The 15,000-nt window shown below is 40.9% G+C and overlaps 1 protein-coding gene across 7 annotated transcripts in view; it reads left to right on the top strand.

Moving 5' to 3' along the window:
- LOC135212436 (tensin-1-like) overlaps positions 1 to 15,000 on the top strand; it is a 771,151-nt gene that overhangs the window by 581,249 nt on the left and 174,902 nt on the right. For all 7 annotated transcript variants that reach the window (XM_064245807.1, XM_064245802.1, XM_064245806.1 and 4 more), the window contains one exon: positions 9,706 to 9,936. In XM_064245807.1, coding sequence (XP_064101877.1) covers positions 9,706 to 9,936 — 231 coding nt within the window. The remainder of the gene's footprint in view (positions 1 to 9,705; positions 9,937 to 15,000) is intronic.

Raw genomic sequence — 15,000 nt, 5'->3', positions numbered from 1 at the left:
AACTAGATACCTTTGGCGTCTTGTAGACACCTCTGAGGGCCGCTAGACCGTCGTCTTCAGTGGTCGTCATTCAAAGACGTTCGTCACTGCGAACGTTTTTAGAGTGAAAGATTTGTGGAGTGATATGACTGAGAACATTTATGGAATAATGTTAATGCGAACGTTTCTGGAGTGAAACTCGAACGGAGTAATATTATTGCGAAACGTTTTTAGAGTGAAACATTTATGGAGTAATATTACTGCAAACGTTTTTTAGACTGGAAAATTGTTGAGTAATATTACTGCGAACGTTTTTAGAGTGAAACGTTTGTAGAGTAATATTACTGCGAACATTTATGGAGTAATATTATCGCGAACGTTTTTTAGACTGGAACATTGATGAAGTAATACTACTGCAAACATTTATTGAGTAATATCACTGCGAAGGTTTTAGAGTGAAACATGTATCGGGTAATATTACTGCAAATATTTATGGAGTATTATTACTGCGAACATTTATGGAGTAATACTACTTCAAACATTTATGGAGCAATACTACTGCAAACATTTATGGAGTGATATCACTGCGAACGTTTTTAGAGTGAAACAATTGTAGAGTAATACTACTGCGAACATTTGTGGAGTAATACTACTGCTAACATTTATGAAGTTAATGTTACTGCGAACATTTATGGAGAAACATTACTGCGAACATTTCCAAAGTAAAACGAAACGAGAGCGCTATATCGGCCGGCGGCGCAGTCCGCCAGAGATGCCATAAGGACGGGGATCCGAATCTCCTACCTAAAGAGGAAGGCTTGATTGAACTAAAGTCAGGAGGACATTGCACAAGCAACTTCCGGTGCCCGAGGAAGGAGAGAGAGAGAGAGAGAGGAGGGGGTGGGGGGTTGGTGGGACTTCTCACTTCGCCTTCCTGCACTTGGTACAATGCGGAACAATGATGATTGTATTTAAAGCATTTTGTGTTTATTGTTGCTTGAGGGTCGTTTAGATACAGGTAAAGTTAAGGGTAAATTGCTTCTTACAAGACGTAATTCTTGTGTGCTTACAATGGGTTATTTTTAGGGGCATTTTCAAATACCTATAAAAAGATATATTCGCTTTTTGCGAAACGTAATTCTTCTGCGTTGCAGTATAGAATCGCACTCATACATACATACATACATACATACATACATACATACATACATACATACATACATACATACATACATACATGAATTTATTTATTTATTTATGTATACATATATGCTTATACGTATGAATATGTACATTGGTTTGGTCATAATTAGCAAGCCTTAGGAAATAGCTGAGAAGAGGCTGGATAAATGATGTGAAACAGGAATGGGAAAACAAGGGTCTGAGCATCCTTTGCAGTTCTTTATAGCACCTGCAGAGTATAGCTAGAATTGTGTGTGTGTGTGTGTGTGTGTGTGTGCATGTGTATGTGTGACTAGGTTTGATGCGGTGCTAATGAGAGTAATTTACGTAGGTGTATGAACTGGTTTCATCCACGAATCAGCTGTTATAGTTTGAAAGTAGCAGTGACTATTATGTTTTTTTTTTTCCAACGGAGCTACACCATCTTAGGGGATACGATTTGAATATCATGCGTATCAATATGACGTCAGTAATTGGTGAGTGACGGAATATTTAGTGCCAAGGTGAATCTATTGTAGAAACATGATGTAGCATCTGCTGGCTATCGGGAACCATGCGCTGAAACTACACATCCTGATGGCTTTGAATTTTGTTGACAAAAGATGCTTCGCTATTCCTAAGACGACCGACCTTTTCAATTGAACGCAGTTGCTGTGAACCTCTTAAGGACGCAGGTGTAGAGACCAGACTGCAAATGAAAATGCTTTGGCCCAAAAAAACAAGCATATAGACAGGGGCGGGGCTCATGTGTAAGTAGTAAGGTCAGTAAAGGACTGAGCGGTGCTGGTGTCGTCCTCTTTAAACGAGAGAGAGAGAGAGAGAGAGAGAGAGAGAGAGAGAGAGAGAGAGAGAGAGCGGGGAGACAGCGCCACTATCAACCTACCGCCAGGAGCTATAACCATCGTTGTCGGCAGCATCTGGTTGCTATTGTTGCTTCGCACTTCTGATTAGTTGCTCTCGGGAATTAGCTGGTCTCCTTCTTCTTCTTCTTCTTCTTCCTCTTCCTCTTTTTCTTCTTCTTCTTCTCTCCCGTTCCGTCTCCGTCCCCCTTTTGTGAAGACGTGATTGCATTGCTTGCGCCCCCGAAAAAAGAAAGGGGCCCTATTTTTATTTTTTTTTTACGAGATGTTTTACGTCCTTGCTCTCTCCTGTTTGCTTTGGCAGGTTAGGTTTATTTGCCGTCGCTTTTTCTTCTCGTGACGACCCGCGAACAAAAAAAAAAAAAAAAAAACCAAAAAAAAAAAAAAAAAAAAAAAAAAAAAAAAAAAAAAAAAAAAGAACAACGGGCTGGGATTTCCCTTTTTTTACTGGGCCTTATTTTATTGATTTAAGAGATTAAAAAAAAACAGAGTTTCGCTCTTTTTTGTTTTAAAACGGGGCTTATTATAGTGATTTAGGGGAATAAAAAAAACAGGGTTTCGCTTTTTTTTTTTTTTAAACGGTACTTATTTTATTGATTTAGGGGAATTAAAAAAAACTGGCTGGGTTTCGCTCTCTTTCATTGTTTTAAACGTGGCTTATTTTATTGGTTTAATAGATTAAAAAAACAGGGTTTCGCTCTTTTTTTTTTAACAGGGCTTATTTTATTGATTTAAGAGAGAAAAAAAAACAGGGTTTCGCTCTTTTTTTGTCTTGCTTTAAAACGGGGCTTATTTTTATCGATTTAAGATTATTAAAAAAGAACAGGGTTTCGCTCTTTTTTGTTTAAAACGGGGCTTATTTTATTGATTTATGGGAATTACACGTTTCATAGAAGCATTCTTCCTTTGAAGACCTCTTGTAACTTTCCTTTGGGACAGATGCTGTTTGCAGTAGATGTGCCTTTTCCTCTGCTTTATCAACTGTTTTTTTTATTTATTTATTTATTTAATTACTTTTTTGTGGGTCGAAGCCTGTGCCTTGTTTCATATTTTTTCCAGGCCAGAAGTTCCGTCATCATCTCTTAAAAGGGAAAAAGATTTGTTCATTTAATAGATACATTCTTCCTTAGAAGACTCATTACAGTTTGCCTTTATTTATTTATTTATTTTTATCGAAGCCTGTGCATTGTTTCATATTTTTTTCTCAGGCTAGAAGTTTCGTCATCATCTCTTTAAAGGAAGAAGATAATATGTTTATTTAATAGATACATTCTTCCTCAGGAAGACTCCACACATTTTGCCCTTCGAAGATGAAAAAAAGATATTTCGATTTTGATTTATTGTAAAAAAAAAAAAAAAAAAAAAAAAAAAAAAAAAAAAAAAAAAATTAAAAAAAAAAAAAAAAAAACGTTCGTTAGGGGAAAACACGAAACTTCGTCGACTTTGATGGAGGAATCAGCTCTCGGATGTCAGTTGAACATCCCTCGAGTGATTGGCAGAATAACGACGGCATCGTGACAGATGTTGAACCGTGTTCGTCTGTTAGATCGTTGCAGAGATTTTCATAAAAGAAACTCGCTCTCTCGAATTACTGATGAAAGTTCACTTTTGCGTCTTAAATTCGCGTACATTTGCGTTCTGTTGTCGCGGGTACGCATTACTGTGGCTAATGAGTCATTTCCTTTACCTCAGCTCCAGAAATTTGGTCACGGTTGTATGTAGCTGTGGGATTCGTTCTTCTTCGGTGTTCTGGCATGAATTCTTACCCAAGTTTTATTAGCTACCGACTGCTTCAACTTCCTAAATGCTTCCGGGATTGTTTTTTTTTTTTTTTCTTTTTTCTTTTTGGTGGGGGGGGGGGGGGGGGGTAGATCTGATGAGTAACAAAGACCCTATAGTATAGTCTGCACTAGAACTTTCAGGATATCCCACTGCTAACAGGAATTCCATATACCTAGATTAAACTTAACTTTGCCTTACACTGGACACTCAAAATTCAAGAGATTTTTGAGTTAAATGCATCCCGTCTTTGAAACTAACTTAACAAATACCTATCGCAAAGCAATAAGCTCGTCTGTTAGGATCAATTCTACTTTTGACTGTTGCTTTCTTTCATGGCATCATCGATCCAGGCACTAGAATGGTTCCTTTTGAATGATTGTTCTCCATGTGGAAGCGAGCAAGTCTGGTAGAATGAGAACTTGCGATGACTCCTCTCGTAGGTTATAAGTTATGGTAACAGCATGATACATATTTTGACCTGTGTGGTTCGCGTGATATTTGTAACCATGAGAAGTCGTTCTTTGTCGTCAGAGTGAATGGTGGACGGGAATACAATATACTTCTCCCTTACAACACAGAAAGCCCTCGTAGCAGATATCTAGCGACAGATAGCGTGCAGAGATGGAAGTCTTGGTATAAGCTTGTTGATGTCGAATGGTAATCTCTCTCGAAGGCTGTTTCTGGCAGCAGTGTTGAAATCACAGAACGCACTCTGCCGTTGTTAAGGACATACTACACTAAGCTTTACCTGGCATCGTTCGGTAAACGTTGACATTAATAAATCTGGATCTTTCCTGCGTAGTGACCCCGATCGGTATGGTCTTGACCTGCCACCTCGGTGGCCGCGAGTTCGATTCTCGGGCATTCCACTGGGGGGTTGAGGAGATGTGTGTTTCAGGTGATAGAAGTTCACTCTCGACGTGGTTCGGAAGTCACGCAACGCCGTTGGTCCAGTTGCTGAATAACCATTGGTTCCATGCAACATAAAAACGCGATACACCAAAGGTTTTTTAATCCTGTATGTATCCACCTTTACGGCGTGTTTAGTACCACAAGGCCATTGGCAATGACCGTAAAAACAGAAACAAAAGACTATAAATATCATCAAGGTAATGACCCCCAAAAATATTAGTCCTAGAAGACGACCTCCGAAAACAAGGGGGGTCGGGGGGCGGTCACTATTTTGGACAGATTCGAAAAATGATTGGAGGACGGTACATATCGTCGGAAATGACCATCTCTACATGCAGTCACGTGACCGTACATATTCTCCGAGGGCCTATATCGGCTGAGAGGGGAAACAGACTCGAAAGATGTTGCGCTGATACAGCAACGCTGGTTCGTGCGAAGAATGAAAATGTTTGTTCTGTTTTGTTTTTAACTCGATAAAGGACTGGAGTCGGGTTGTTCCATCTTGAGTGATATATTTTGTCCGTCATTTTCATCCTCCAGATGATTGCTGACTGACATTAAATATAAAATTATCATAAATCGTTCAGTAAAATCAGCCAACACAATTACATGAAAGTTAGTTCAGTAAAGATATAAACTGAAAATATATTCAATGAAGAGCTGATATAAATCATTTCATTTTTACCTCCAATTTTCTGTTAAACTTTTCGTTTCATCTCATTTTTAACCAGTTTAAGAAACTGTTTTGATCTCACTTTGAGAAACTTTTTATTCTATTTCATTTTTAACCTGTTTAAGCCCCGCTACCCGCCCTTCCCCCCCCTCTTTTTTTTTTTTTTTTTTTTTTTTTTTTTAAAACATGGGACGGAGTTTAAGAAGTCCTTCAATGAAGTTCCGAACTCGAGCAAGCTGTTTTCAGAAGTCCTTGAGTAGGTCCATGGACTCCTCTAAGTCATAAACAACTGCCAAGTTGCTTGGTGAAAGCACTTGGGGCCCCTGTGTAAGCCTCTCCCCCTCCCCCTCCCCCTCCCCCTTTACAACCATACCTTTATCTTTACACGTTATCAAAGAAGATTTTTTCTTTTATTCCTCTCCTCTCTCTCTCTCTCTCTCTCCTCTCTCTCTCTCTTCTCTCTCTCTCTCTCTCTCTTCACACGTATGAAAACTAAGCTGAAGTACGAGTAGATAATTATGATCATTTTTTGCCCATTTTGAGAATTTCTACACCAGGAGAAGTTATGAACGGATCAATTTGTAAACACGAACAAAAAGAAACGGCGTTTTTATTTGCAAATTCTCTCATTACTCTTCTCCTATTCGATGAGTGGATCCAGAATTGCTTCTGACACGAGAACGTCTTCCTTTAGGATTCCAAAAATCCCCCCACCACCTTGGCTTAAGATCGAGACAAATATTCCACTGATTTTTTTTTTTTCTTTTTTTTTTTTTTTTTTTTTTTTTTTTTTTTTTTCTTTCTGGAATTTCCATATTGCCGTCTTGGAGGTCTTCCTTCCGTCCTTTCCCGTTTCACCCCGTTGGGGGTGGGGGGATAGTACCGTCAGCGCACCACGTTCGGTGCACTGTAGGCATTACTTGAGAGGTTCTTTGCAGCGTGCTTTCGGCCCCTGCTTTCGTCCCCTTTACTGTACTTCCTTCTTTCATATTCCCTTTCTTCCATCTTCCTTTCCCCAACCCTCTCCTAACTATTGATTCATGTTGCAACTGCTTTAAAGTTTTCCTCCTGTAATCCCCTTTCATACCTTTCCACTGTCAAGTTCCGTTTCAGCACTGAATGCCCTCATTGGTCCTAGTGCTTGGCCTTTGGCCTAAATTACATGTTCAATTGAATTCAATTTCCCGTCCCGTGACAGAAAGAGACAGACAGGGTCTCAGTCTCGTTGTTATAGCTGCGTCAGCAGTAAACAGACCCTCGAGGGCAAAGTTGGCAAGTCAGAGAGAGAGAGAGAGAGAGAGAGAGCTACGTATATTGACCCAGACCGACCAATTGCGGTAGCTTTATTATGCACCGTCAGGGAAGGAACGACAAAGAACGCCAATGCAATCGCGGTAATTGCTTTCGACGTGTGACATTCTGAGGGGCAATTAGAGGTGGGGAATGTCATCGGAGATTATGACTCGAGTGGATTTTGACTGGAAATTATGTTGGCGTTCGCGACTTCGTGTGAGGTACTCTACTACTCTAGTAGATTCACATTAACCGTGCAGCATTTGACGTCTAGGCCAGTCCCTTATGACGCTCCTGATTGGCTGTTGATAAGCCAATCACAGGGCAGGAAACTCTCAGTCTCTATCGAGAGCTTGTGTAAACTGCTTGTTCATTGAGTAGAGTTTCCAAGACTGAAAACCAGTGTTGTTATCGAACTGACCAACAGGGAATATATCGATAATTAATCTATTATTATTATAAAATCCGAGTGCATCTCTCTTGTTTGTCCGCCCCGTGTGAAGGCGTGGTAGGAATGGGGATTTAGAGGTTTAGGGAGACTGGACATCAGGATACCTTCCTCCTGCAAACCTTTTTATCCGTCCCGGGAAGGTAGGGGGTCGGGGAAATTGTGTGTATATATATAGTATATATATATATATATATATATATATATATATATAAGTAATCATAATCTCCCGATCCCCTACCTACTCGGGCGGACAAACAGGTCTGCAGGAGACACAATCTCCCGATCCCCTGCCTACTCGGTGCGGACAAACAGGTTTTCAGGAGGAAGGTGGTGCCAGTATCCCAAAACCTCTCGATACCCATATATATACACAAGCACACTCGCGTCTTCAGCCGAAACTGATTTCCACTCAAACGCTGCTACAACTTGACGCAATATACTACCCGCTCGCTGCAAAAAAGAAAGAAAAAAAAAACATTGTCGCTTCTTGTCGGCGTTAAATCAGCGTTTTATTTTCATAATATCCCCTCCCCCCAAAATAAACATTGTGCGTATGAATAAAAGTTCCCCGGGAAAATGTTCAGCTGTTAAATCTCTGGACATTTGTTTTAAAATTTTAACAATGCCTCGTTTATAGTAACGTATCGCAGCGTAAAAGTGGAATGAAATGCAAAATGTCTGCTTTAAGGACAGACAGACACAGGCAGAGAGAATGAAATCCTTGGTTTGGGAAAGGTGGGTGTAAAGATGTGGTAGTGGAGTTAGGTTAGGTTTTGTGGTGTTCCATACGTTCGTTACTGTTTTTTTTTTTTTTTTTTTTTTTTTTTATGTTTATGTCAACAAATTCTTTGGTGGGGAAAAGGCAGGACTTCAGGGTCATGCCCTGAATGGAATGCGTTAGTGATATATATATATATATATATATATATATATTATATTATATATATTATATATATATATATATATGTGTGTGTGTTGGTGTGTGTGTGTGTGTGTGTGTATATATATATATTATATATATATATATATATATATATATATATATATATATATGTATATATTATATATATATATATATATATATATATAGATATATATATATATATGACTGGTAAAATTTTTCCTGTTTCAATAGAATTCCGGCCAATAAAAGGAGCCCATAAAAACGCCAAAAATTTGAAATTAAGTACTTACTTTCTATATTTTGGTGTTTTATGGGATATATATATATATATATAATATATATATATATATATATATATATATCTATATATATATATATATATACTTAATCACTTACACAATTGATCTGTGCATTAATACAATTACTAACAGGACTTCTTAGTAGTTTTCCCTTTTTAGATGTTCCCAAGTGGTTATTGCTGGAATGCTCTTCAACTAAAATACTAAATAAATAAAGAATCTTAGCTGCTGAATGCTTACTTTTATTCTTTTTTTTTTATTATTGTTTTTATTTTATTTAATTTTGAATACTGGTACGCTTTTCTCAAGCATGAATTTCAGTGAATTTCCAGCTGCTCCTGTCATCTCTGTAAGAGAAGGTCTTTATTATGTTGGTCATGAAGAGGTGAATACCTCTGAATAATCTGCAGATGAAACTGACCTTATGGTCAAGTACATCGGACAATACAAGTCTTATATAAGCTGTTTAATTTGTATCCTAATTGCCAGATATATTTTACCAAAGGCTTCAGTTAATAGATGACCTGACCTACTTGTCTGTCCTAATCATAATTTCATTATTTTGAAGGACTTCAGAAAATAATTGTCCTGACTAACTTGTGTCCTAATCACGAATTAATTATCTGGTAGGACTCCAAAATAAATTTTTATGGGCACTGCAGGAAATGAATGTCCTAATCCACTTTACTGTACTAATCGTAAGTTGCTTGATAATCAAGACTTCGTGAATTAAATGTCCTAATCAACTTGTATGTCCCAATCACGAGTTGAATATTTCTCAGGCCTTCGTGAATTAAATGTCCTGAGCCACTTGTGCCCTGATCTGAAGTTAATTACTTCTAAGGACTTCAGGAAGGGAATGTCCTAAACCACTTTTGTGTCCTAATCCTAAGTTAATTACTTCTCAGAACTTCAGGAAATGAATCTCCTAAGCCACTTTCATGTCCTAATCATAAGTTACTTATTTCGTGGGTATTCACAAAAATGTCCTAATCATAAGTAGATTATTTTGAAGGACTGCAGGAAATGTATGTTCTAAACCACTTTTATGTCCTAATCATAAGTTACTTATTTCGTGGGTATTCACAAAAATGTCCTAATCATTAGTAGATTATTTTGAAGGACTGCAGGAAGTGAATGTCCTAACCCACATTTGTGTCTTAATCATAGGTTATTTACTTCTGAGGACTTCAGGAAATGAATGTCCTAACCCACTTTTGTATCCTAATCCTAAGTTAATTACTTCTCAGGACTCCACATAATGAATATCCTTACCCACTTTTATGTTCTAATGACAAGTTAATTATTTCTCAGGACCCCAGATGATAAATATACTAACCCGCTTTTTCTCTCTCTTTCTCTCCTGACAGACCCAGTCGGAGGCGCGCCTGAACCGCGTGATGGCGGGTTCCATGGGCCTGGCGGGTTCGGGCGGCGGCGGGAACGGCGGCGGCGGAGGAGGACCCAAGATGGACGTCGTGTACGTGACGGAGAAGATCATCTCCCTGGCGTTCCCCCCGAATCTCGACGATGCCACCTATACCCTGCACCTGCGGGAGGTCGCCCACATGCTCTCCTCCAAGCACGGCGACAATTTCAAGGTGAGGGCGGATTGTGAGGTGTTGTTGCAATTGATTTTGTTGTTGTTGATTTTGTTGTTCGCTTCCGTTTGGGTTGTTGTCTGTAGGAGGGCTACAATCAGTAGGCCTTTTAACAGCGAAGATAAACTCCGACTTTGCTCGAGGAGAGAAAGAGGAAAGCAGAGAGAGAGAGAGAGAGAGAGAGAGAGAGAGAGAGAGAGAGAGAGAGATATGCGGACGCTTTTGGATGTATCCGTTTCCTGGGACCCGGAGAAAGAAATGTCCAAATATTTTCCAGTCTGCCCCCCCCCCTCCACCTTTCAGTTGTTTTATCAAAGAGTGGGATTTTTATTTATTTATGTTTTTCGTATGTTGCGTAATGTATATTTGATTTATTAACTTTTTTTTTTTTACATTTTTTCAATCTTAAATCATTTTATACATCCATGTGAACGCTATTCTACCACCCCTTTTTGGCCATGCGTCCAATATCTGACGTGATTTAATAACCATTAACAAATTACAACGAGCAACGAAACTGCACCTTGATAATAGTTTTCTTTTATTCGATAAACCTGAAGTTTTAAAATCGTGACGCACCAAGCGGAGAGAGAGAGAGATTTTAACGGAGAGTAATATTATTATATTACACTCCCGAGTCAATCTTTTCATTCGGAGTAAATTCATATTGGCAATATTGGAGGTTAATTCCATACAGGTGAACTCAATATAACCGGGCCTTGCGTCGAGTGGTCCCCGTCACCATCCGGACTGGAAACCGCCCGTTGTTGGTGATGTCGAATGCAGTTGGTGTGAAACGAAGACACACACACACACACACACACACACACATATGTGTGTATATAACTGAATCACGAAAGTTTGGAACGTGATAAGTGCATGAATAAAGGAAAGTGAAAGACTGGAGTAGCTGCAAGATCTTTCGACTCACGTCCTTTACTTAGCAGACCGACTACACACACATATGTGTACTATATATGAATCACGAAAATTTGGAACGTAAATTTATAAATAAGATATACTTAACTTTCCCCTCAGGGTACTATAGTACCCAGAACGATGTTATTAGATTTATGTTTCGATAGCATTTGTCCTTTGCATTCCACGAATAAATACATATGTCGACTGGGATTCTATGTATATTTCTTGATGTCGTTGTATAAACACTGGAATATATCTGAAGCAGTAGGATATATTTATGCGATATGTTTATGTCTCTAGTAGCTTTGTAATTTTTCGATCGTGGTGTATAGTTAATAACTAACTACAACCAATTCTTTCCTTCATTTTCTACACTTGCCCTCCATCATTCGGTACCAGCGCCTCAGTTGCGTGGTCGCTTTGGTCTCGGCCAGCCACCTCGGTGGCCGCGAGTTCGATTCTACGGCATTCCACTGAGGGGTGAGAGATGTGTATTTCTGGTGACAGAAGTTCACTCTCGAGGTGGTTCGGAAGTCACGTAAAAGCCGTTGGTTCCGTTGCTGAATAACCACTGGTTCCATGCAACGTGAAAACACCATACAAACAAACAAACAAGCAATGTTCGATGTGTATGCAGGAAGCTTTATTTCTCCCTCTCCCTCCTCTTCCCCTTCCCTCTTCTCCTCCTCCTCCTCCTCTTTCCCTCCCTCCTCCTCCTCCTCCTCCTCCTCCTCCTCCTCCTCCTCCCTCCTCCTCCTCCTCCTCCCTCTCCTCCTCCCTCCTCCCTCCTCCACCTCCTCCTCTCCTGGAACTCCTCCTCCTCCTATCCTCCTCCTCCTCCCTTTCCCTCCTCCTCCTCCTTTTCCTCCTCCTCCTCCTCCTCCTCCTCCCTCTCCTCCTCCTCCTTTTTCCTCCTCCTCCTTTCCTCCTCCTCCTCCTTTTTCCCTTTCCCCCCTTTTCCTCCTCCTCCTCCTCCTCCTCCTCCTCCCTCCATTCCTCCCTCCTCCTCCTCCCTCCTTTTCCTCCTCCTCCTCCTTTTCCTGCTCCTTCTCCTTTTTTTCTCCTCCTCCTCCTCTTCCCTCTCCTCCTCCTCCTCCTCCTCCTCCTCCTCTTTCCCTCTCCACCTCCTCCTCCTCCTCCACAACCCTCCTCCTCCTCCTCCTCCTCCTCCTCCTTTTCCTGCTCCTTCTCCTTATTTCCTCCTCCTCCTCCTCCTCCTCCTCCTCCTCCTCCTTTTCCTTCTCCTCCTCCTTTTCCTCCTCCTCCTCCTTTCCTCCTCCTCCTCCGTCCCTCCTCCTCCTCCTCCTCCTCCTCCTTTCCCTCCTCCTCCTCCTCCTCCTTTCCCTCCTCCTCCTCCTTTTCCTGCTCCTTCTCCTTATTTCCTCCTCCTCCTCCTTTTCCTCCTCCTTCTCCTCCTCCTCCTCCTCCTCCTCCTCCTCCTCCTCCTCCTCTTCCTCTCCACCTCCTCCTCCTCCTCCACTCCTCCTCCTCCTAATCCTCCTCCTCCTCCTTTCCTCCTCCTCCTCCTTTCCTCCTCCTCCTCCTCCTCCTCCTCCTCCTCCTCCTCCTCCTTTTCCTTTTCTCCCTCCTTTCCTCCTCCTCCTCCTCCATTCCCTCCTCCTCCTCCTCCTCCTCCTCCTCCTCCTCCTCCTCCTTTCCCTCCTCCTCCTCCTCCTCCTTTTCCTCCTCCTCCTCCTTTTCCTCCTCCTCCTTTTCCTGCTCCTTCTCCTTATTTCCTCCTCCTCCTCCTTTTCCTCCTCCCCTCCTCCAGTTTCCCCAATCCTCAGTTTTAAAGTTCTGTTGGCCGGATTTCTTTGGAACTCTGTTTGCCGGAATTTTCAAGAACTTTTAGCAGAGTTTTTGCTTGCCCCTCAACAAAAAGCTGATTCGTCCTCTTACGGAATAACAATCCCTTTTTGATATATTCGAAATAAAATGAAATAAAATAGAAAAAATCGCCAGCGGAGGATGAGGGTTTTCAGGACCAAACCGCTACACCTGAGACTTTCTACCTGGTTATTTTTCGAGGTTTATTTTTTCTGGCACGAGTTTTTTCCTCACGGCCTTTTCCGGGGGCTTGGGGGGTTGGGGGGGGGGGCGGGGGGACTGGCTTTTCTTCTGACCTTTCCCTTGTTAGGAAAAAATATGAAGAGTCGGCAAATCTTTGATGCCATAAAACCGAGGAGGATAAGAAATATGTTGTCTCGTTCGGTATCGGAGTGTTTTGCGTTTAAGGATTTTTTTTTTTTTTTTTTTTTGGTCGTCTAGTTATAAATGTCGTCGAGTCATCTCTGAAAATCCTGCCAATAACTTCTGTGGAAGTCAGTACGGCGAATCTCTCGTCATAAATTTAAACTGGAGTGCCATGCCCTTTGGATGGAGAGCCTAGCTTGTGGTGGTGTTCTGGGTGGTGATAACTACGTTCCTAAAAAAATTAAAAGTTGGACCTTCTTGGTTTAATGAAACGTCAGTTCTCAGTCTCTGTTGACAACGTAATGCAAATTTAATGTCAGGAGAGTTTGTTCTGTTGTCTTCAGAAGTGTTGACAATGTCTGTAGGTTTCTTTGCTTCCTGTTTAGTTATTTTGTTGAAGTGACAACTTAAGGAACTCGGTGTACTTGGAGTGACTATGAGAAAATATGTACCAAATTGATAGATTTTAGTTTTGATGTCTCACGTTTTGAAGGAAAAATATTTAGAGGTCATTAGCGTTGTTTAAATTGGAATTTCAATCGTTATATCTTGATTGACAATTGGGACAAAACGCTTCTGTTGGCAGTGGTAATGAATGCTATGTCCAAGACTATACAGGCTCTTGTCGCTAAAGATTAGGGGACTGTTTAAGTAACTGATTGTATTCAAAATGGAGGTTCTTCACTTGCTGAACATTGTTGATTTGTTAAAGATTCCTTAATGCCTCGAAACTTGGAGTTGTGGGTGGGGGTGGGGGGGGGGGGGGGGGGGGGTTCCCACAGGTTTCAGCATTATGCAGGTACCCTTAACGGCACTGCAGTGATGCACAAGATAAGTATTCGATGCATTTCTTACATGAAGCTATATATTGAAGGATTGGATTGGGACATCCTGGCCCTCTGGAGTTATAACTTTGCGCACAAATGCTGAGCTTCCTGGACGTACAAACAAGTTCTCGCTTTGTTCCCAAACATGAGAACGTTTGAAATTCTATTTCTCTCTAAGATTCTCAAAGCCCAAAGCCCCATTAAATTGAGACAAGACACCATCAGCTCAAGGTTCTTTGCAGCGTCCCTTCTTGGGCCCCTAGCAGCTGCAACCCCTTTCATTCCTTTTACTGTACCTCCGTTCATATTCTCTTTCTTCCATCTTACTTTCCTCAGCCCTCTCCTCAGTGGCGTGATGTGTATTTCTGTTGATAGAAGTTCACTCTCGACGTGGTTCGGAAGTCACGTAAAGCGGTTGGTCCCGTTACTGAATAACCACTGGTTCCATGCAACGTAAAAACACCATACAAACAAACAAAAACAAGCAAACTTAATCCTCTCCTAACAATTATTTCATAGCGCGACTGATTTGAGGTTTTCTTCCTGTTACACCATTTGAACCTTTCTACTCTCGACTTTACCTTCAGCGCTGAATGACCTCGTATGTCCCAGCGCTTGACCTCTGGCCCAAATCCTGTTTTCCATTCCACCGCACTTTGGGGCCTGGGTACCATCCGTGACGTCATAATCCGTCACTTCTCCTCGGGCGTTGCAAAGAGAGACTCACATTACCCGTGGGATTTTCGAGGTTTTGTGGGAGGCCGTGACATTTCAGGAATCTGATTTGGAATCGAGAATAGCGGGGCGTCTGCATGTAATCCGCATTGTGGTGGTTCGGGAATGACAATACCGTGAGCTCTTTTTTTTTTTTTTTTTTTTTTTTTTTTTCCTCCAAGGACGACGATGCATCTAGTATACTATTTTGGTGTGAAGTATATTTAACAAAGATCTCTCTCTCTCTCTCTCTCTCTCTCTCTCTCTCTCATAATAATAATAATAACTATCTCTCCCTTTCATCATAAAAACTATTATTCGATAAGTTTCTATTATTGCAGCGTTTTATCAGTTAACTAATAAATTTGTCATGAAAAAATTCGTTACTTTTAGTGTAATGTAAATTTTC

This window comes from Macrobrachium nipponense, chromosome 41 (assembly GCF_015104395.2).
Source record: "Macrobrachium nipponense isolate FS-2020 chromosome 41, ASM1510439v2, whole genome shotgun sequence".
Lineage (NCBI taxonomy): Eukaryota > Metazoa > Arthropoda > Malacostraca > Decapoda > Palaemonidae > Macrobrachium > Macrobrachium nipponense.
This window is presented reverse-complemented; position numbering and strand designations above follow the sequence as displayed.